The following is a 22,902-nucleotide window of genomic DNA, read 5'->3' on the forward strand; positions in this document are numbered from 1 at the left end:
TGTTCAATGATTTGAGGCTTATTTGCATTGAATGAAAACTGTTCTATAAAGGTTACTGGAAACACTTTGCTTCCATAAATAATCCTTTGTAGACGTGACAGATTACAAAGTGGGTATACACGGTGTATTTTTACCACACTGTGCTGTATTTCTGGCTTTAACGTGCTAAGCAGCTGCGCTACGCAGGAAAAAAAAAAAAAGAAGCAGTGATAATTAAAACCACTTTCCCTGAAACGCCTGGAGCTTGTTGGGGAGCGAAGTCTGAACACTCCTTGAAAAGTACAAGGAATTGAAATGGCGGCGTTTGAAAGAAATGTCCGTGAATGCACTTAGATATCAGTAGTATGAACGCACTTAACTATGTATGTGTGTAATTTGAGACCATGTACATATCGCGTCTGCTGAGGAGAGATTTTTCTCAAACCAGCAACTGTACAGACGATCTGACCTTCACTGCAGTTTTTTTTTTTATTATTCCTTTACTCCAAGAGAATTTGGATATGTACATATTTTGCAGGGACACTGTGTGTCTTTCTGGTAAGTGAGAAGTCATATAACTCTAAAAGTGCTTGTTCCTAAACGCAGCCTCAATGAGAAACACGTGGTCACTTATGTACAGACGTTTTTGTTTTGTAAAATGTCATCTAACTACGATTTGACATGATTTTCTTTTGGATGATATTTGCGTGTGCTAAAGAGAGGACAACGCTACACGGGAGCAGAAAGAGTTAACGGAAAAAAAAAAAAAAAAAAAAAGCCTCTGTTGTTGTTTACAATTTTTTACTATGCATAATTTTCTTGTTGACTCGTAGACGAAAGGCAGCTTGTTCTGTTCGGATTGCTGGAAAAGTCTGAAATCTCTGACCTGCTTGAAGATATTTTCCTCACAGTTCAGTCAAATGAAAACCTCCTGACTTTTACTGGTAAAGTTCAAACACACACACACACACACACACACACACACACACACACACACACACACACACACACACACACACACACACACACACACACATAAAGACGGGTGATTGTTAGAGGTACCTCAGCAAAAGATCGATATCATCTGGACGTGATATCGATTGTCAGCTGCACAGTTCAGAGAGTCGGAGAGTGGAACAAGAAAAGAAAGAGAGAGAAAAAGAGAGAAAGGAAGACTGGCTTCAAGTCTCTTCCAGCTAACGGCTAACAGCTAGCGGGTTTTACAAGAAGGCACTTCCTGGTAAAGCTTTCCACAGAGTAGCACCTGGGATTGTTTAGAAGTAACCAGTAGAAGCCCTTTTTCATTGGAAGGAGCCTGTGGTGTGAAAGGAGTCCCGGTCACAGCAGAGTGAAGCCGAGGATGTACTGCAGGAGCTTGTTCCGATTGGCCTGAGGTAGAAAGGTGCCGCTTAACTCCACCGTGGTCAGTTTGTTTTCTCGTCTTTCCTTCAGAACCTGCAGATACAAACACAAGACGGAGCGGACAGGTTGACGACACAGATGAAGGATTACAGTGTCCGACATTCAAACACTGAACAGGAACTCATCAGCACCTTTGTATTTTATAGAAAGGTGTGTGTGTGTGTGTGTGTGTGTGTGTGTGTGTGTGTGTGTGTGTGTGTGTGTGTGTGTGTGTGTGTGTGTGTGTGTGTGTGTGTGTGTGTGTGTGTGTGTGTGTGTGTGTTGGGAAAGAATCTATAGATATAAAGAAATACTGTATACAATAATACAGGAGTTAAGGCTCTAAACAAGGTAAAATTATAACAATGGGAGCTGCTTTTATATGTTGGTCTTCTCCAAAGAATCCACCTGAAACACATCGCGAGCAACTCAGAACGAGAAGCTGCGTTTCTAAAAGCCAGTTTTTCTTCAGCCACTAGGTGGCAGTGTAGCAGTCAGTCATTTCAGGCAAGAGAAGAATTGAGACGGAAACTCAAGCAGTTTCCATTATTAGCACACTGTCTCCAAAACATCACAACATGGTTCCATGAAGTTTATCTTTATGTATTTTTTTTTATTTATTTCACCTGGTCAGGTAGAGCTGCACATTCTATTCTGTTCTATTCTATTCTAAATAGCTGCTTTATGGTAAACCTGGGCTTCACACTGCTGTGATTACTCAGTTTGGAAGATCTGACATTAGCTTGTTGGATGACGAGGACGAAGGGCCAACATGAGTTGAGATTATTTTGTCTGTGAAACAAGTTAAATCTGCTCAAATGAGATATGGCGAGCCGATAGTTCCTACTTCATGCACACTTACCCCGAGCTCTTTGAATGTCCTCACTGTATTTTTAACCAGGTAATGTGTTGCACTTTCACCTGTAAGAGAGGATAATAAGTACTCAGAGAGATGAAAATCACAGATAATTGAGATGTATAAATTCTTAAAAGTAAAGATGTGTTTGATTCTTGGCAATGAATCTTTACCCGTACAAAACTTTAATATTCTCCCGTTACATGAACTTTCAGGAAGAGCAGCAGAGATGAGAATATAGGCTGTAATTTGCTAATCTCAGACAGCTTTCCTTTGCTGTTGCCTCTTGTTTGTTGGATTCGGTGAAGTCTGAAGACATATTGGAGGAGTCTCAGTAGTGTGTGGTGACCATGAGCCTCCTCACACACCGTCCAGTTGAAAGTTTTACTTTGGGGATGTGCTGATTTTTAGTCTCGGTCTAATCTTGTTGATCATTAGCAGGGCCTGATATACTTTCCTGGTCCTTTACTTACAAATGCGCCTCGATGCAATACTGCTGATCTGATCAGGACCTCTCTAGCTTTCTCTAGGATCTCATTCTTTAAAGATCAGCTGTTTGATCACGTGCGTATCGGGGTTGAGGTCTGGGCTACCAGCACCAAGAGTCAATAGGAAGACAAGAAAATTGGCAGATTTTTTAAAAACTCAACTCTGCTGCTCATCCCACAAGTGCATGTTCTTTATAACCGTAACACCATTTAAAAGGGACATAATACATTTTCCAAGTGGCTGTCAACAAAGGAATTATCCACGAAGCACAACATGTCTTACTATTTTGTGTAGTTTAGTTCATACGCAGAGATTTACTGTACATGCATCATTTCCAAAGTATCACAGCAGAATACATAAAGTACTGTCAACTACTTATAATCCAAAGTAAAAGGGTTAGTTAAATGTTAAATTGCAGGTAATTTGTAGACTGTGGAGTGGCTGGAGAAAGGCTTCATGTCTTACCATAAGCAGCCACTTCTCTCTCGGTGCGAGTGAGCAGGTATCTGAAGAGCTTCTGGGTGTACTCGGACTCAGCCATGGGCTGACTCAAACTGTGGACGAAGATTGCAGCCCCGCTGTAGGCCTCCAGCACGGGGCTGAGCAGTCGCTGGAGGAAGACGAAGAACTCCTGGTGCTCTGCAGAAGTGCTGACCTGAGAGATGGACACACACAAACAGGAACAAACGAATCAATGAAATAATTCTCTTTTGCGTGTCTCACGGTGGTGGAAACATTCTTTTCATGAGTATTAATAATCTTAACCTTCAGGTAGCGATCTCTCTGCTCCTCCCCAAAGTCACTATCTTCATCCTCTTCGTCACTTCTCCAAGAAAGTGGCTCGGAGAACTTCTTGGGCCAGGGTTCGTCTGTGGGGCTCGGACTCAGTTCCTCCTGGTCCTCCTGATGTGTCCGCATTTAAACACACACAAGTGACTTCCTGTGCACTTCCCACGTTAGTTTCAATGGGTGCTGCCATTTTGCAGGTGTTGTGTTCATTAGCTCACCTCTGCCACGTAAAGAACTCCGTACTGGATCAGCCGGGTCACTGCGTCGTGCAAAACCTGGTAAATGGTCTGACAGGGCTGTGCAACAGAGAGGAGGAGGGGAGGGAGGCGCATTGAAACAGGGAGTACATCACCAGGAGGTGTAGTTAAAAAGAAGAGAGAGAAATAAGTTCCCAGATGTACACAATAGAACCAGTGTGCATGGAGACAGATAAGCCATAACATTATGACCACATGCCTAAAACGTAATGGACAACATGTAACATATTAGGAAGGTGGTTATAATATTTAGATTTTATATGTTAAAAGGTAAAAGCATGATTCTATATTTCAATAGACTGACAGTGACAGAAGTCCTGCACTTGATGGACACAGACGGTGGCAGTGTTGTGGGACTTACTGGTGCTACAGCCACCTCGTTGATGAGGAAGTGAGAGAGACCAGCAGCCTTACGGAGGAGTCTCTCCTGACTGAGAAGGAGACTACTGGGACCACCAGGCTGCTGATCACACTCTGATTCCAGGACCAACTCTCGCTGCAGCGACAAGATGCTACAGGCTGAAGGCAAAGAGAGGCAAAACAAGACAGAAATGAACCTCACCTTGGACGGATGGTGCTGGTGAAATTAAATTCAGACTTGATCAACAGCAAATAACACAGAGTTCGACAATATGATAATAATAATAATTCATCCATCTATTTTTCTTTCTATATATAATTCATGGTTGTCTACCAGCTAATGATGAGTGAGGGCAGGATACACTCTGGACTGTTTGTAAGTGATTCATAGGGCAAACATAGACAGAATCACACATCCTCACCTGTACATGTTATTTTAGATTAACTAATCAACCAATGATAATCTAACAGCTGATCTACTGATTCTCAGCCTGTGAAACAAGTAGCAACAGTGGCATACCACTGATTTAATCTGGATCATATTGTGGTTTTGACTGTTAACTTGATGTATGTATGTCAGAACAGAACAACAGAAATGGGGGACTTGTGTCTGTTGGATCAACTTACCGATGATTGCATCTGAAATAAAGACATGGAAAAGGCCATTGCTGTAGAAGTTGAGCTCAAACAGCGCGGGGACAGTTTGGCTGGGTGCGATGGTGAACTCCCCGTTGCGGTTAGAGCCGCTGGTCACATTGACGCAGTTTTCCAGGAGGTGCAGAGCACGCATGACCACGTCCTCTGAGTTCCCCGAAAAACCCAGGTCAAAGTCGCGAGCTAGGATTTCCTCCTTCATGTTGAAGAAGTCTTCCACAAGCTTGGACAGCACTACCCCCTGGAAAAAGGATAGACACAAGCTTGGATATGTAAAGTAAAGAAGTGGTGACTTAGCAAAATCATTAAATATAGCTTAACATTTTTCTTTGTGATCCCTTGACATAGAGATCATTTCTTTTTTCATTGGTATGCAATTCCATCAGTTTGCCTGTAGAGGGCAGGAGACCACCACTATCGCAGCAGGAACATGCACATTTGAAAGATTTCTAATATTACAAAGCAGATTTTTGCGATAGAGATGGGATGGAAAATATGATGATTTGCAAAGAAACAAAAAGAGAGATGTAAAAAGTTGAGAACAGAAATGGACAAAACCGAATCAAACCAGCTGGACGTCAGCAGAGAGGAAAACATACCTGTCTGTGTCTGTACAGGAGCAGACAGGCCACAATGTGGGTGGACATGATCGCTGAGGATTTGTTTGCCGCTGTGGAAGGAAACACAGAAAGGATATAAAGACCAATCGATGAAAAATAGAAATGAAAGGTGATGCAAATCTAACGGACCGATATATTTAAGGAGCAGTGTCACTCTGCTTTACATTCTATCAGACTATGCAATCAATCAACCAAAAGGTTTGGCTTCGTTTCATCACATCAAGTCACAATAAAGACGTTTCCTCTTGAGCAAAGACTTGCTATTGCCGATCTGTTTTAACAGGGAGAAATCTGCTGCAGACCCAAATAGAAGATAATAAAACATGCAATAGTCCAGTTTCATATCTAACTGCATCTATATCATAGATAGTCAGATTTATTGATGCACAATTCTAATTCTAAGTATGACTTCAAAACCGCAAAGAATTACTAGACGGTTAAAAAATATATTTGTATTTGTGTGATGTCTCCGGTTACTACAGGTCGTCTCCACCATAGTAAAAGTCCAGAGGTGTCAAACGCTAGTGAACACCAAAACTGGTCCTGCATTCTTCTCCTCTCTGCATGTCTATCCTCCCCGTCCCCCTATTGGCCAAAAACAACATGCCATCCATCTGGAGGCTCTCTGATTGGCTGTGGGGGAGGAGGAGGAAAAAAAAAAAAAGAAAACGGCTCAACTCAGTGAGCTGGGGAGAACCGGTTTGCGGAGTGCTACCCCGGGACAAAACACCCTGAGTGATGTGGAGCGGATGGAGTGGCGCTGCATGATGCTGTGGTGGATTTCAGTTACAAGAGGCAGCATGATGGGTAGTGTGCTGCTGTTCAAAGCAGGAGCACGTTTAACGCTGGATGAAAAATGAGGCTCCGCCACATTAAAAGAGATGAAAGAGAAACGGTATCAAACACTGGCTGAATGACACAGCAATGACTTATCAGAGTTGGATAACAATTTAAGAATATTAAAACAAAGGTTGCTCTGTTAATTAAAGCTGTTTTCCCTACTTCCCTGTGTATTACACGCTACAGAACTAGTTTATTTGTGTGGTGGTGATTTTCTTACTGAAGAGAACGTGCTTGGCCAGGTTGGTAATTAGCTGTCGTCTGAAGATGTCATCAGGCAGCTCTCGGTTCATCTGCTCCTCCTCCTGCCCCTCGAACATCTGAGCATCAGGCCTACAAACAACAGTGACACGGTACATGAGGTTTATTGTGCTTCACTGGTAGTATGGATGATTTAAGACAGCAACCTGCATGTCAAAACAAAGACTGTGCCAGCTCCTCGCCTCTGTTGCTCAGCGAGGGCTTATATGGAATATGTGAGTGAGTGTTTCTGTTTGAGTGCTTTCTTTTCACAATCGGTCGGCACAGTGAGTCAGTGCAACTTGCATCGTGGACTTTGTTTTTTGTTTCTGCTCGATGCCTTTCTTGTGCAAACCGGGTGAACCCGGGTCCTGCCCACTCAAGGTCAAAGAATAATAAGGAATAATGCAGCACAAGGGAAGGGAGTTGTGAGTGCACGTCGAACAATAAAAATTAATTTAAAAGTGCATTAAAAATACAAAAGAGAATAAAAAAGGTTTGTAATGAAAACTACAATAAATACTTAAGACAGTACAATTCAAAATCAGCAGCATTCTCATGGGAAAATCAGCTAATTTCCAGCATTTATTCTAGTTTTTATCTAAAGGGTTAGAAGGTCTGCACTTGTGACTCGAATCCATCTGGGATGCCTGCATCTGCCTCTGTGAACGAAACAAAAGACACTGAACTGAAGTAACCCGTCAGTGTTTATAATGCCAACCGCTGTTCTCTGATGTCAAATAACAAACCGAGCTGTGGAGAAGCAGCAGGGACTAAATATTTGGACGGGAAGATTCACAATGTCTCGTGAAAACAAACATCTTGTTTGTGTAGCAGCGCTGGACAGCTGAGGACGTTACGGAGGTGACAACATGGAGAAAGTGTGCGATTGCACCTACTGTGCAGATATAATGGTGGGCATTAAGGTGTGCTCCAGGGACATCGGTGGTGGGATATGCCGGCTCCTCTGGGTGTCCAGGTACTCCTGCATCGGACAAAGAAGAGGTTCAGTTTCAAGAGAGTGCTAATGGAATGCTGCCAACAAACTTTACAGAAAAATTTTAAATAATAGAAATCCAATAATGAATATTTCTATGTATAATGTATTATGTTGGCAGGCCCAACCTGATCAGTCAGAAGTGTTTACATGATGCAAAGTTGATCGGATTTGTTGGACAACTCATTCATCAATTACCTTCAGAGAGAAGGGCTGGTTGAAATCGACACGGACACAACCGTAGTTCTTCCTCAGCATCCTGAACACTCCACATGCGATTCCCCACAAGCTCTCATTCTTCTTCGGCTTGCCCTTGGGAGATAGAGCAGTTTGATCAGTTAGGCTTTATAATCATCACAATTCATGACAAAACTGTCAGACAGGCTGAAACAAAGACGGCAACTGTGTCAGTAACACTGTTTATTTCGCCCCATCAAAACCATCTGAAGTCACAACTTCTAAATCAACCAACATCATCTAAGAACTTACCAGCTGCTCACTATTGTAGTTGCCCTCAAGGATGCGGTCATAGGAGATGCCAACCGGCACCACTAACACGTCTGGGATGGCGCCTGTGCACAGCGTGTCCACCACGATGGACAGCATGCCGGCACGTGCCGTCGACGGCTTGCCGCTGCGGGAGCGCGTGCCCTCCAGGTAGACCTCCAAAAACTGCTGCTGCCGCAATAACTCCTCTGTGTACTGGAGGGAGATTGATGAAACGGAGGAAGTGAGAAGGATGAGACGAAGGTGAACTAAAAGAGGTGCCACCGTGTGTCAGGACTGCGACAAACGAGCCAACGGTGGACGTAAACGTTGTTCCGCTTCTGGTGAAAATTGAATTTTGTGGAAATATCTCAGAAAACTGGCTTCATTACAGGTTGAGAGTCAAAGTGAAGTCAAGGACATGCTTGAGTATGAAGCCCGAATGCACGTTTTAACAATAAGCGGTGTTTAGAACAGTTTGACCCCTGACGTACGCTGCAGGGAGTGTGGCCACGTGCTGAACTGGTCCTGCTGTGTAATGAAATCCTGCTGAGGACAGGACAGCTGTCTCTCACTATGCAGACTTTTCAGAAGAGAGCGTTTGTCTGGAAATAGACTCTGTGGCGAGTGAAGCGTTGGCGTCCGGCGTTGGCTTCATGAGGAATATAAAGCTACACGTGGCTTTTTATAGCTTGTGCCTTTGAAGGAGGCTATAGGCAGTGACATTGGCATTTCAGATTAAAATCTAATCACCTACATTATTAAATTACTCTGAGTGCTTTTCCCAACTGCACTGGTGTACTTGTATACGCTGTTTGGTCCAGTTATGTTGGTACAATGGGATGAACTGTAGTTTATCTTTTCTAACGTCACGTTCATATGTTCACCTGATAACACTTATCTTAGGCGGACAATGCTAAGTCGTCTTACTGGCTCAACACACGGCATGTTTTTCTCCTCATTGTACTCAACTCTTTCTTCAGATATAAACTAAAAAGGAGAATTATTGTCGAAGCGACGACACCAAACAAAGGGTCTCAAGTCCAGATTCACCAAGCCACTCTAAACTCTCATTATTACTCTATATTATTATTATTATCATCATTATATACACAGCACTTCATAAACACAGAGCTACACTAAAAAAGAACACATGGACAAAAATGTTAAGATAGCCTGTTCTTGCTGTCAGAGTTAAAGATGAAATGAACTTACTGCATGCAACAGCGATCTGTACAAAATGTCTTTCTTCCCGTCTCCAGTTTCCTCCATCCTCCTTCGGATGAAGAATCCTCCCAGTTTACGGATCAGAGTGCTGAAAACACAAAACGTCTCATCAGGTGGCTTCCAAACCGACATTTCTACCAAAGCAATACTTTTATCAATATCACAGCCATCTACTGTGGTTTTACTTGTGCCAATGAATTAAATCGCAAACATGCAGCCGGTGAGACCAAACCAGCTGGCGTTCTACCCGCCCCTGAGTTTCCTTCACAAATATTGTAATTTGTGTGCAAATATATAAACAGAATCAGTTAATGTATCGCAAAAAGCATACACGTGTTAATTTCATTGCTTTCTTCACCTTCTGTACTTGAAACTGTAAATCCTCATGTACATAAGATCAAACGAGACTGAAACGAGCTTGGAAGGTCCAGTAAGGTAGGATCCCTGTAGTCTCACTGCTTAGTTTCATTTCTCTTGTATGCTTCCGGGGATTTTCGCTCACTTCTGAAACTGCACTGATCTTTTCACTCACAAAGAGCAAAACGCGCCGGAGTGAACTTCACACGAGGCTCAAGGTTTCCTGTTTACCTGAGGATGGGGATGCTGAGGTTGTTTCCAGCAGCGATGTGCGGGGCTTTGATATTATGACAGAAGAGAATCAGAGTGATGAGCAGGTAGTCGATGTGGGATTTGTGAACAGGGAGGAAAACCATCGGCGCGTTTTGCTGAGAGACAGAAGAAGAAAAGACGACGGCGGGTTACATAACAACACAGCGTTTCTCTCAACACGCTGAAAACCGAAATTAATATTTCCATTTATTCAATTTACAGTGAATGTATAAGAACAGACAACACAATCAATGAACCAGTCTTTATGTGTATAGCATCTTTCAGACAGTTCAATGTAACTCAAAGTGAAAATATTAAATAAAAATAAACACCTGAATATGAGTATATGTATGAGTTCACATGTATGCAAACATAAAACGTGTACACATTGCAACGAGGCAGAGTATTAAAACTGAATTCAAATCAAACGAGGAAAAATTGGATGAAATAAGTTAATCATAAACTACGTTTTTCTGTATTAATTTTAAGAAAACTACTGAAATAAAAATGTATGTTTAAAAAAATACATATTTTACTACAACGCACATTTCTAAATACCGATAAGTATAAACAGGAAAATTATAATTGGATGGATGGAAAATTATAGTAAAAAACCTTAATAAAAAAGTGAAATAAACTATAAAAATAATTAAAATGTGAGATTGAAGAGTTATGGATCGGGATATAATGGGAAAGAAATTATAATTAGCATAATGCTAACATACAATCATTCAAATTACACAACACTACCGTTTTAAGTTCACTTTCTAAAATGTTCATAATATCACCTAAAATGTAAGAAATTGTTTACATGATAAAACACTAGATTAGTGTGTTCATGTCTTGTCCCTGTTTGGACCGTGTGTCTGGCTGTGAGAAACCCTGTCGTCAGACCTCTGTAGCAGCTTTTTTCACCATCTCCAGCTGTCCTTTGTGGATCTGGATGCTCCAGAAGAAGCCATTAAACAGCCTCAGCAGCACCCATCCAGTCAGCCTGAGCAAGAACAAGGAAGTGAATTTGGAGAACAGAAACAAACTAAATCAAGCCGTGGCTAAATGAACTGTGGACATAATGTACATACAAAGATGAGATCTGAGGCGCAACCAATGCCAGTACCTGATAAAAGCCGGGGAAATGTTGGCCACCATTTCTTGGAGGAAGGCCCGGGCTTTCTGCTTCACTTTACTGACAGCTTTGAGTTCTCTGGCAGACTGACTGCCGGTCCCGTCCGAGTCTGTGGCGACTTTTACAATAGCAGTCTCCACCCTGCAATGAACCGAAATAACAGGGCACAAATGAAAAACAGGAAAATACAAACATAATCATTAAAAACTCCCTTTATGCTTGTTTTCTTTGGTGGGATTTGAATCACAGTTGCATCTCCAGGTACTATTAAGACTTTCTTTTTCTTTTATTAATTTCCCGTATGTTTAACACGGGCCTCGCATAATCGTTTATATGAACGATAACTGCCTCAACAGTCTCCAATCACGTTGAGACCTACTTGCTGTTGTTGAGCACGTTGTCCACCATGTTCCGGGTGAACATGTCTTTATGGACGTCTCGCTCCATGACAAACAGCACATAGCTGAGTCTGCGGGCCAGCCAGCCTCGCTGTCTGCAAACACAAGCACACGGAAACACATGCATTTAGCAATATGGAAATAATGGCTGCATGACATGAGATCATTTCTCTGTGTCCGATATCTTCTCGCTTTCCAAATCCTTTCTCCAGTTTCTGACGCCCGTAATGACATTTGCACAGATCTCTACTTAACTCCTGAAACAAAAACCAGCTTTCGTCTGTAGTGCGATTCCCATATTGTTGTGGTATGTGTACTGTTATCATTCAGGCAGAAGTAACAGACACTATAGAGGCTGTGTGTGCCGATACCACAGTGCACAACGACGTGTGAATCAAACAAGAAATCTGAAGAAAAAGGATCTTTTATGTATATATGGTCACAGAATAAATCTGGTTTAAGGGCGAACTCTTTAAACTTCCTAAGCTGTGTTCAATTCAGCTTTGTTTGCTTTGTTAAATTGAGACAAATTAAAAACTGATCATATTATTATATATTTGATTAATTCCACTCTGACTACCAATCAGAGGTGGCAAGTAAGTATTTTTTATTTAGTCACTGTACTTGAGTAGGTTTTTTCAGACCTCACTTGAGTATTTTTCTGGAAATATCTTACTTATATTTTTTAGTAAAACATCTTTACCTTCTTGTTCAAACTGGCGATTCAGAGTCAAGAGTGAAATGGTGGAAGCAGCTGATGGTCACAGTGATCCACACTGAAGCTACAGAAGTCGAATCTAAGAATGCTGAAGCTGCATTAATAGTGGATGAAAACTAAGACTTCCTGTTTGCATTTTGAAAATTTAAAATCTAAATTCAATATGAAGTTTTTTTCTGTAAATAAAAGAGAGAATAATGTACTTCCTGACTCAAGAGTTCGATCCAGGTTGAACCATGATCAGTCACTGGTCATGGTTAAACTGGCGTATTCACATTGATAAACATAATATTAAAATTACAATGAATTGAATACAGTACTTTTTGCATTGGCTCACTACAATTACTTTGACTGGCACAACCATCTGTAGGTAATTAGAGTGCTTCCACCACTCAGCTTTACTTCACGCAGATATTTTCCTCTGCAGCCAAACGGCTTCTTTAGACTGAAAGTTATTCGGCGTCCTGTTGGCTTCTGCCTGCAGTCAGTGGAGTGTGCATGTATCCACACGTGTCTGGTGTCCACTGACAAACACTTTCAATTATTCACCCTGGCTATCTCTCCAAGGTTTCACAGATGGGTCCTTTTGACCCAGATGCATTTACAATGCACGGGGTTGTTAAGTATTGTAGCGCCCGTCTGAACTGCAGTGACTCCAGCATGCAGGAGGGTTCTTCATGTTTCTGTGGGACCGCCGTCTGACGCCTCAGCAACTTATGAAAAGTGAAACAGCTCGACGCGTCCCAACATTCATGAAGCTGTTCAGTGCAAACCTGAAAAATCCTGCTGAACAGAATACGTTTGTATGTGCTTACCTCGTGTGAGTCTCGTTGATGTAGATGACATTGCGCAGTCCCAGAGATGGAATACTCGGGTTAAAGAACTTCTCCTGCAGACGTGAAAACAGTACAAAGAAACTCGTTAACGTGACGCCATGACAAGTTACACAAAGCCGTCCCGTTTGGGATTTCTTGCCTATTGGGCATTTTATCTTCAGTAAAAAAATAAAAATAAATAGACATTCGTACAATGAATACAATGACCTAAGTTTAACTTTACCCAGCTCTGTGGTGTGCAGGAGTGACAGCAGCGACCTACAAAAGGCCTCTTCCGGTTCAGCAGGCCCTCCTTCCATGTGCTGGCAACACAGCGCAGGACTGAAGGGCTGGTGCTCCGGTCCTGGACACACACACACACACACACACACACACACACACACACACACACACACACACACACACACACACACACACACACACACACACACACACACACACACACACACACACACACACACACACACACACACACACACACACACACACACACACACACACACACACACACACACACACACACACACACACACACACACACACACACACACACACACACACACACGAATTAGCGTGACATCTCAAACATGAAACACATAAAAGCACCTGTGCTAAAGACTGTATTGATCTGACACGGCGCACGCGGCATCATGAAGATTTAACGGCGGTCTGTGGCTCACCGAGTCGTCGTTAGGGTGTTTCCAGCGATTGCACCACTGCTCTCCATTGTTGACCTGCAGCAACAGGCCATCAGACAGCTCCATGTTCACAGCTGTCCTTTCAACTCCCACCAGATCTCACACACACCACTCGCTGGCACGCTGGCAACAAAGAAAACGAGGGTTTCAAAGGATGACATTTAAACAGACCACATGGAGTCCACACACGCATCTCAACAGATAAACAACAACAGATTTTTTTAAATTGAAAATCAAGTGACTTTCCGACTTTACCTTTCCATTAATAGTCGGGTCAAGACTGGGATTAAATCTCAATGGCTTACAAACATAAAAATGATTTTGGCATAAAACAAAATAAATAGTGTGAATTTGTATTTTGAGACGCTACTCGATTGTAGAAATGCACCAAATGAAAAACAACATACACACTGACATCATATACAGTATATTACAGTTATATACGTTATGGATTATCACTGAGTATTTGAACTGCTGTGGAAAAAAACTGTTAAATATGTTGTGAAGTAAAATATGAAACAGAGATCAGGTTTGTGGAAAAAACAAAGATGGATTTTTGTTTTTGTATCATCGACCATCACATTTATTTGTACATTTAAACTAAAGTTTCAAGCATTTATAAACATTCTGATTGTGATTTTTTTTTAATTTAAATTGTAAATTATTTTTAAAAACTTTATCTTCTCAAATATTCTAATGTTCTAACATTGTAACATAATATGAAATAATATGAAATAATATGTATTATTATTATTATTATTGTTCATTATTGTGAAAAAAGTGTTTAGTTCATTTGAAGGACTTAAAAACAAATCATAAAGAAGTAAACAGAAGATGCTTGAAATATTTCAGCGCGAGCAACAATATTTGGAACTTTCAATGTTTCATATGAAAACAGTCTTGTCACTGCGTGCTGGTGAGTGTTTACTTCAGTGAGCTGCTGATGTAAATAGCTGGTGGGCTGAGTGGAGGATTGGCAGGTCCTCCCAGGCATACTCTGCCTTCAGTCATCTTGTATCCGCTCCAGTGCCACCCCGAGTTCAACAGGCGGAATAGAAGACGGATTAACTCTTCCATTGTATGATCATTTGTCTGACATGACTCTGTAATGTCCATTCGTAAGACGTCTTACGGCACTTTTACACCATGACTCACACTTTCTGATTCACCCACGCCGTTGGCAACGGGCTCGACCTCTATGGGGAGGAACCTGGGTTGCCCGAGGCAGATGAGCAAGTGGAGGTGATATTTAACCCTCCGAACTTTGGATTGCAGGATGACCACAGCTGTCTTGTTTGTGTTGTCATGTTTGTTTGTTTGCACTTTTTTGTGTGACGATGAAGCTCCATCTGCACCATTTTTTAGCCTGAAATGGATCATTGGAGACCAGGTTGCTCAGGTTGGACCAGTTTAGCTCACTAAAGCAATCTGACAATAATGTTTTGAGCATTAATCACAATAATGTGAGACTGAACAAAAATGGAAACACCCTGTAGTCGAGGGCTCAAACTGTACCTTCCATCATTTCTTTGACCTGATGTTTCACTTCTCTAATCCTAATAGAAGCAGGCTATTTTAAGTTGTGGTGCTTCGAAACTCAGCTGGTCCAAAACCATGGTTGTTTTACAAACCACTAAAACAGCTTCAGCAGCTCTAGAACACGACTCACTTTGAAAACAAGCTTAAATAATTCATGATTGCTGTGAATCATTATGACATATTAATGCACCCGTCTCACTTTTTGCACATAAGCAATAAAAACTAAATAAAAAACCCCAGAGAAGATGTGGAGTCGGGCGGTCAGGAGACAAAGTTAATCAACGGAAAACACTGTACGAGTTGGGAAATGGGTTAGTGAGTCACTTTATGAATGAACGCTGTGCCACCAAACACTGTACAGTATGTGTGTCAGCGCTGCTCCATCTCGCCGTGAATAACAAGCCTGAGGGAGGCGGCAGACACGCCGGCTTCTTGGCCAAACCTAATCCCGTCTAACTGATGCCCGACAACGAGTGAATGAACTCTGAGCCTCTGTCTCCTCGCGGTGTCTGAGGCGGAGCAGGTGATATGCACACAGATGAGGGGAAGCTGGGTGTTCGACGGGGTCAACGACCGGGAGTACTCTGGTTGGTGGGGTGACTTTGTTGGAAGCAAAACAAAAAGAGGAGACGGAGACCGAGGAGAGGGGGGGGGGGGGGGGGGGGGGATTAGGTAACAGGCGAAGGGAGCCTTTGTGGGATTTAAGTTACAGAGCGAGAGAAATAATTCCATAAGCATACAACTATAACTTATACATAGACGTGTATGTAATTGTCCATAATAATATATATAATATAATATATAATGCAATATTATATTATGAATGATTCTGGTTGTTTACTATGCAATCATAGATATTTCTGGTAGATCATCGCACAATGAGGATTAGAGAAAGGGGGTAGGATTAAGTTAATACTTCTTCCAAATGCTTTCTGGACATAAAACAATGTTTATTTAATTTTTTATTTTACATGTTTGAAATAAAGAATTCATTAATTAATATTTTATAAAAAAATCTTCATATAATCTCAACCACATTCTATCCACTCATGAAAGTGTTTCTCCATAATTAAACAAAAAAAATAGTAAATATATATTGTGTTGTAGTTAAAACTCACAGCGAGAATATCCCTGCTTTGAGTCGTAGTATATTCTGTGTGGAGTTTGAATGTTCTCCCTGTGCATACACGCTTCCCCCAGGTACTCTGCTTTCCTCAGTCACACATATGCATGTTAGTTGAACTGATGTCTAATAATAGAGTGTAGGTGTGAATGTAAATGTGTTGAGGATGGACTCTGTCTTTTCACCTCAGATTCTGAATCGGTGGTTTTGTAAGTAATTCTTTTTCTCTGTACTTATATAACTTATATAACTGGATGGGTGGATAGATAGATAGATAGATAGATAGATAGATAGATAGATAGATAGATAGATAGATAGATAGATAGATAGATAGATAGATAGATAGATAGATAGATAGATAGATAGATAGATAGATAGATAGATAGATAGATAGATAGATAGATAGATAGAGCTGTGCATCATTGTATATTTTCTTCTTAAGGACGATAATACAGGAACGGTTTGTTACTTAATGGTATATAAATGGATTATAACATAAACACTTCCATGTTGAACATCATTGACAAGTTTGCTCTTGCAAAACATCCCTTATGCCCACTTAATGGATGTATTCTGTAAATATCAGCATTGCATGGAGAAAAGTACTGCATGTGTCATTTTAAACATACTCTCATTAGGTCTAATAACACTTAGGACTGAGGAAAGTAGTACTCATGGATGTATATGCAATATTCAAAGGTGGCTGAAGTGTAAACTGAACTGAACTAGATGTGATTAAATATGGAGCCCTCAGGTAGTGCAATAGGCCTTTAGTGTGAAGTTTTTATGTTCTCTATTAATAATATAACTGGTATATAAAGGTGTATCTCTAGACTCTGTCTTATAGCAGCTCTACAAATAACCTTTAACGACACAAGACAGAGTTATAATCTGATTGTGTGTGTTGGTGTAAGTATGAACGGACAGCGATTAAAGTAAAATGGAATTTATCTGAGAAATGTAATTGTTTGGAATCTATTTACTCAAATCACTGCAGAGAGCCTGATGAGCCACGTCATTAGACACATGGCACAATTCATGAATGATAGTGTCGTTTAAAGGCGGGGCTCTGCCCACCGCACCGTGGACCCTTTACGTTTTTAAAACAAGAAGAATATATATTTGTGTGTACACGCAGTGCATCACTGGGTTAATCCCCGCCAGACGCTGCGAGCCGCCTCCGGTAAGCAGGTCAAACGGGAGAAGTCTCGAGGTGACAGATGGGCCGTGCGGATCACCAGCCCGGCAGACAACAATAGCACCACCCGGGCCAGCCTGCCGTCTGCCCGGCCACACTGGAGCACACCGACCGTCCCGGGGTGCTTGTTTGGCTGCAGCTGACGACTCGGGACATGTGCTCCTTCAGGTCTCCGGTTATTCCCCATGTGCGGATCCCGTTAGTTAAACCCGGTCCCAGTCTGCATGCAGACGCCACGGCACGCTGCCGAGCCTCGCGCTGAGGCTGAGAGGAGCTCACGACGACGGGATCCGTCTCGTGGATGTCCGACGGTGGTTCGCTCATACATGTACATGCGGGTTTAATGGACGGAAGGCTGCAGAACCACGGCGCGTGACGGCTCCTCTAGAAGTCAATGTCAATGTAAAGTTAACGGGGCTAATCTCGCGTTACCGACAGAAACCAGGGCCCGCATGCGACGCACCGCCACACCGGTAACAGCCCCCGGTCCGCGACGCCGTGTGCAGCAGCGTGAGCACGGTCACTGTTTCCATGACGGGAGCCGAAAGGCCGCGTTAATAACAGTAACTAACAGTTACTTCACCGCCGCTGCCGATGTGGCTGATAGCCTCCATTTAGCCTGCTAGCCCCGGTCCCCCCGCGGCATCTCACCTACCTTCAATAGAGGGTTACGCTGACTCATATCGGGAAAAAAAATAAGTCCGTCAACAAAACCGCCAGACGCCCAGGCTGCCAGCGTCCCCGAATAGCAGCGCACAGGCTCGGCTCTGCCCTCAGAGGACGGGTCGGCACGGCTCCGGCTCCTGCGGGGGATGTGTGACAGGAGGCAGCGCCACTCACGACTGTGGTGCTACACACGGCAGCCAATTACCGGCCTGCGGCTCTAAAGGCGACCAGCAGGGGGCGATGTGCTGGTAAATGTCACCACAAGGGGACGCTGCGGTTCCAAAGATGACCATCCGAGGGCGCTGCAGCACGGAGGCGACACGGAAGACCTTCAATGTAGTTCTTTTCAAAGGAACTAAAAAAAAATAAAACTCCTGATAAAGAAAACGATTCTGCTCAGCACGTTGAAACGACCAAGACAAACATTTTAATTGAATAAAATATATTCACCTCAACTTTGCATTCTGCGTCGATGTTGGTATCCCTACAGATTGAGTTCTTATCATGATTTATTATGATTGGTTTTCCATCATAGTGTTTATCACATTATCTCTCAATGTATTGTCTTTTATGAGAAAAATATTTGTTTGTGTTCAGAATTCTTATAATAGCGTCCTAAATGTAACGATTTTTTAATTCTGTTATATTTTTCCCGAAATATTAATGTAATTACATCAAGAATCATGAGGATAGAACACTATGGATTATTCGATTAAATCACAACCTGCATTTCAGAATAAACCAGATAAACATCTTACAATATAGATACATTTTTTTGGCAGATGTAATCCAGATTTTATGGGATTGATGACATAATTATTTCACATTTTTGTTTTATTTATAGGTTTTGATGGAAATAATTATGTTTATGCGTCTATCAACACGACGAGAATTCAAATCTCTTAACAGAATGAAAATATTCTCAAAATGAAAAATAGTCTTTTTAGTTTTTCTTTCTTTGAAATGTTCTTTTTCTGCAAATGACAAATATATAAAATATATTACATTTCCACCGCACACTAGTAGACAGTACCACTATGGGAATATAGGGGCAAATACAGGAAAGTCATTGAGACGTTACAGAGTTAAATAACTAAAAATATAACAAAAAGATTACTTTTTATGAAGTATGCTTTTAGAAACATTTTAGTAAATGCTCATTAATAACAGAAGTTGGGAGTTTCTTTATGCTCAGCCGCAGTTGGCTCACCCATGACGATATCTGCAATGGTACGGTCTCGCTCGGTCTATTTCCGTCGTCTATCTGGGTAGCGGCAGCCATGAGGTAAGATTGCCGTATGAAACGGTCTAAAGTTGGCTTTTAATCTTACCGAAGTGGTCGTAATGTACTTTGTACCGTTGTCTAAGACCGTGGGGAAAACTATGATCCTGTTAAAGTTTGAGTATAGGGTTTGGTTCTGTGCGGATGTATGTAATGGGCCTGCTTTGCTAAGCTAATCAAGCTATGCTAACCGGGGACATGAAACAACACGGTTTGAAGACCTCAACTGGAATCAAATGTTTGTGTATTAAGTCTGCGAATAGCTTCCTATATTTGGTCGTGGTTGTTCATTAAACTTCTGGGTCAACACCATTAGTCTTATTAACAACGTCCCGATTGTAATCTGTAATAAATATATCTAAGAAATAACATGCGTTTGTGATTCTGTGAACATGAACGAATTGGCGTCAAAGAATCACGATCAAAATGCCTTTTCAGGACAAATCTTTATGTAAAATTACTTGATGTGCAAAATGACTGCAAAGAGACAAACTTGGTTCAAGACTAGTGGGACAAAGGCTGACAAATGAGAAAGCTCCGAGTCATGCAGAATGGGTACAGATTGACTGAAAGCAATCATAAGGAATTAATCATGGCTTTGGTAGGTTTCATGTATTTAGTCATCTCACCTAAAGGTGCCAAATCCAAAGACCATGATCTATGAATAGCCTACACAATGACCTAAGAAAGTGTTCCGTCATTAAAACATATATCCTTCAAATAAAAGTAGATTAATCTTGTAGGTTTTTCACAAGGGACTCCAAAGTCCCAAGCAGGAAGATCAGCAATGCACTCATGAAAGTTAACTAATTCTGATTGGCTGCTAAGCAGTACTCTGAGCTTGACATCGCTCAAACGCGCGGAAGAGGTCAGGCTCTGTGAATGTCTCTTCTAAGTAACATGTCTCTATTATTTTCAGCATGCTCAGGCTCCAGAAGCGCTTGGCCTCCAGCGTCTTGCGCTGCGGCAAGAAGAAGGTGTGGTTGGACCCCAACGAAACCAATGAGATTGCCAATGCAAACTCTCGTGAGTAGATTCCCTTGAATTGCAAAGTTTCAGTCCATTTGGAGGTTGCAGTCAGTTGGACTTTGTTAATTTATGCCTTCATCAAATTGTTTGCACTACAGGTCAGCAGATCCGAAAACTGGTGAAGGATGGATTGATCATCAGGAAACCCGTGACTGTTCATTCCCGTGCCCGCTGCCGCAAGAACACGCTGGCACGCCGCAAAGGACGTCACATGGGCTACGGTTAGTAATTTAACTTCTAGTGATCATTCAACTAGTTTTGCATTAGTTATTTACAAATTTCACTCTTAATGTTAGATAATTACACTGATGAGCTATGTTTTTAAAAATTTGGTCCTCCCAGCAATCATAGTCTTACTTTTGGTAAATGAAATGCCGCTGTGTTTCTGTTCCAGGTAAGAGAAAGGGTACAGCCAATGCTCGTATGCCAGAGAAGCTTTCTTGGATGCGACGCATGAGAATCCTGCGTCGTCTGCTCCGCCGTTACAGGGAATCCAAGAAAATTGACAGGCACATGTGAGTGTGAATGTGCTCAATAATGCTGATTGAGCCAGGGTAGGGTTAATTCCAACTTGAGGATGATGCATCCCACTTTTAATGTGTGCTGAGGTATTATCTTTTGTCCTCAGGTACCACAGTCTCTACCTTAGGGCCAAGGGTAATGTGTTCAAAAACAAACGCATCTTGATGGAGCACATCCATAAGCTGAAGGCAGACAAGGCTCGCAAGAAGCTCCTGGCGTAAGTCATTTTACAGTTTTGTTTAAAAAAAAAAAAAAAGCTTTTTCCTCTTTACCTTTTTATATAAATGTCAATCTCTGCTTCTTTTTACCCACTCAGTGACCAGGCTGAGGCTCGTCGCTCGAAGACCAAGGAGGCTCGCAAACGCAGAGAAGAGCGTCTCCTGGCCAAGAAAGAAGAGATGATGAAGATGCTGTCAAAGGAAGAGGAAACTGCAAAGAAATAAATCCAAAATATGTTCGTGTTGTCAGATTCGACTTTTTGAAAGTAATAAATTTGGACAAAACAAATATTTTTTTGTGGTTATTGCTCTCCCGTCCCCATTCAATGTTAACATTACACTTTTTTGATCGACCCTAAAATGGTACATGAATACATTTTAGCTTGTTTATTTCCCTTAAAAATCATGTAAATGACAGGAACAAGTAATTTATGATAAATGTTATATGTGCGTTCCCCATTGCCATTTAGCTTGCAGGTTGAGGGATACTGTACCCAAACTGACCTACAGGTGGCAGCAGAGCACCAGGAGAAAAACATACGTGATTATTTGTTAATGCATGAGTTGCAGGTAAAATTAAAAAAGATGGAACTGCCCACATCCTGATTGCTTCCTGCTTTTTTGTCATGTTGATGTTATAAACAAAATGTACAGTTTTGAGTAAAGCCGAGAGCCTGTGTACGTGGTCATCAATATGTGATTCCTCAATAAAAAATTAAAACCTGCACAAGGTGTTAAGTCTTAAAAAGCCAGACTATAAGAATCCATATTCAACACCAGTTTATCCAACTTGTGTTCTGCAGGTTACCAGTCTATCACAGTGTAAACGGTCACCTGCATTAAACACACTGGCAATTTCAGAGTCACCTATCAACCTCGATGCATGCTTTTGAACTCTGAAGGAATTATTTTGCTCAAACAATGGTACATGCAAGCTTAAACTCATACTTCTGTAGAGTCATATTTATATTGGGTAGGTGGACTAAATGCCTGCACAGCACAATGCCTCTGCTTATCTTAATATACTGATTTAATTTAGATCCACAACAACTTCATACTGGGTACTTTCCCTAAAAATATAATTTAACAGCGTGCAGTCATTATCAAATGCATCAGTGGGGACTATCCACATAAATAAACGTGAGCGCTGCAGAAAGATGTCACCGGGATTACTGAAGGAGAAACCAGCCTTTGTACAGTCGAGCCATTTTGTAGCTCCATTAATGTATTTCTTCATTACCAGGAGGCACTTCTATTTCCTGAAGCGTGAGGCTTAATGGGATTAGATAAGGAGAGGAATATGAGCTGAAACGAAGCAGCGCTCTTTATTACAGTTGGCCTTCAACCCAGGCAAACAAATGGAGCACACTGAAGAGTTCAGAGGCCCTGGAATGACAATTGAAATGCGGAGATGAAATCAATTAGAGGGAGATTATTTTTAAATGTAAAAACAGTTATCTAATAAGTCAATGAATTACCCTGCTTTGGCCAGTTTATTTACTTGTATTTACAGAGTCTGGTGCTCTAATTTAAATGCTTTGTCGTCACCTTTCAACATGTTGTCTCCATGATTATCATTCTCTGTGATGGACTGGGTACCTGTCCAGCGTGTCTCATGCCTTTGCTTAAAGGCAGCCGTGTACGGATTCACCATCATCCTAAAGAGGATAATATAAGCATTTTGAATATTGAGGGATCATTGCTATTCAGAGCATTCGCCACTATCGTGAGACCCTTTTTGATTC

The 22,902-nt window shown here is 41.6% G+C and overlaps 2 protein-coding genes across 3 annotated transcripts; one reads left to right on the forward strand and one right to left on the reverse strand.

The window, feature by feature from the left end:
* Window positions 1-673: 673 nt before the first annotated feature.
* gpam (glycerol-3-phosphate acyltransferase, mitochondrial) lies at window positions 674-18,301 on the reverse strand. Its single transcript, XM_080477831.1, has 21 exons — window positions 18,096-18,301; window positions 13,563-13,703; window positions 13,106-13,225; window positions 12,862-12,935; window positions 11,310-11,423; window positions 10,922-11,071; window positions 10,699-10,798; window positions 9,784-9,920; window positions 9,184-9,283; window positions 7,972-8,184; window positions 7,681-7,794; window positions 7,385-7,470; window positions 6,466-6,578; window positions 5,385-5,455; window positions 4,759-5,026; window positions 4,133-4,290; window positions 3,733-3,810; window positions 3,491-3,628; window positions 3,191-3,380; window positions 2,243-2,301; window positions 674-1,434 (listed from the first exon to the last, which is right to left on the reverse strand). The coding sequence occupies exons 2-21, from the start codon at window positions 13,644-13,646 to the stop codon at window positions 1,318-1,320; spliced, it is 2,484 nt and encodes an 827-aa protein (XP_080333957.1). The 5' UTR covers window positions 13,647-13,703; window positions 18,096-18,301; the 3' UTR covers window positions 674-1,317.
* An 833-nt stretch (window positions 18,302-19,134) lies between these two features.
* LOC308118476 (large ribosomal subunit protein eL19-like) lies at window positions 19,135-21,883 on the forward strand. 2 transcript variants are annotated; one of them, XM_080477913.1, is made up of 6 exons: window positions 19,135-19,391; window positions 20,308-20,414; window positions 20,516-20,638; window positions 20,812-20,932; window positions 21,046-21,156; window positions 21,256-21,883. In XM_080477913.1, exons 1-6 carry the CDS (start codon window positions 19,294-19,296, stop codon window positions 21,380-21,382), a joined length of 687 nt encoding a protein of 228 aa, XP_080334039.1. In that variant the 5' UTR covers window positions 19,135-19,293; the 3' UTR covers window positions 21,383-21,883. The 2 variants fall into 2 exon arrangements, with proteins under 2 accessions (XP_080334039.1, XP_080334040.1); XM_080477914.1 differs by having other exon boundaries at window positions 19,348-19,391; window positions 20,317-20,414.
* Window positions 21,884-22,902: the final 1,019 nt, after the last annotated feature.

The sequence above is a fragment of the Lipophrys pholis genome (assembly GCF_963383615.2).
Source record: "Lipophrys pholis genome assembly, chromosome: 1".
In the NCBI taxonomy this organism is placed as follows: domain Eukaryota; kingdom Metazoa; phylum Chordata; class Actinopteri; order Blenniiformes; family Blenniidae; genus Lipophrys; species Lipophrys pholis.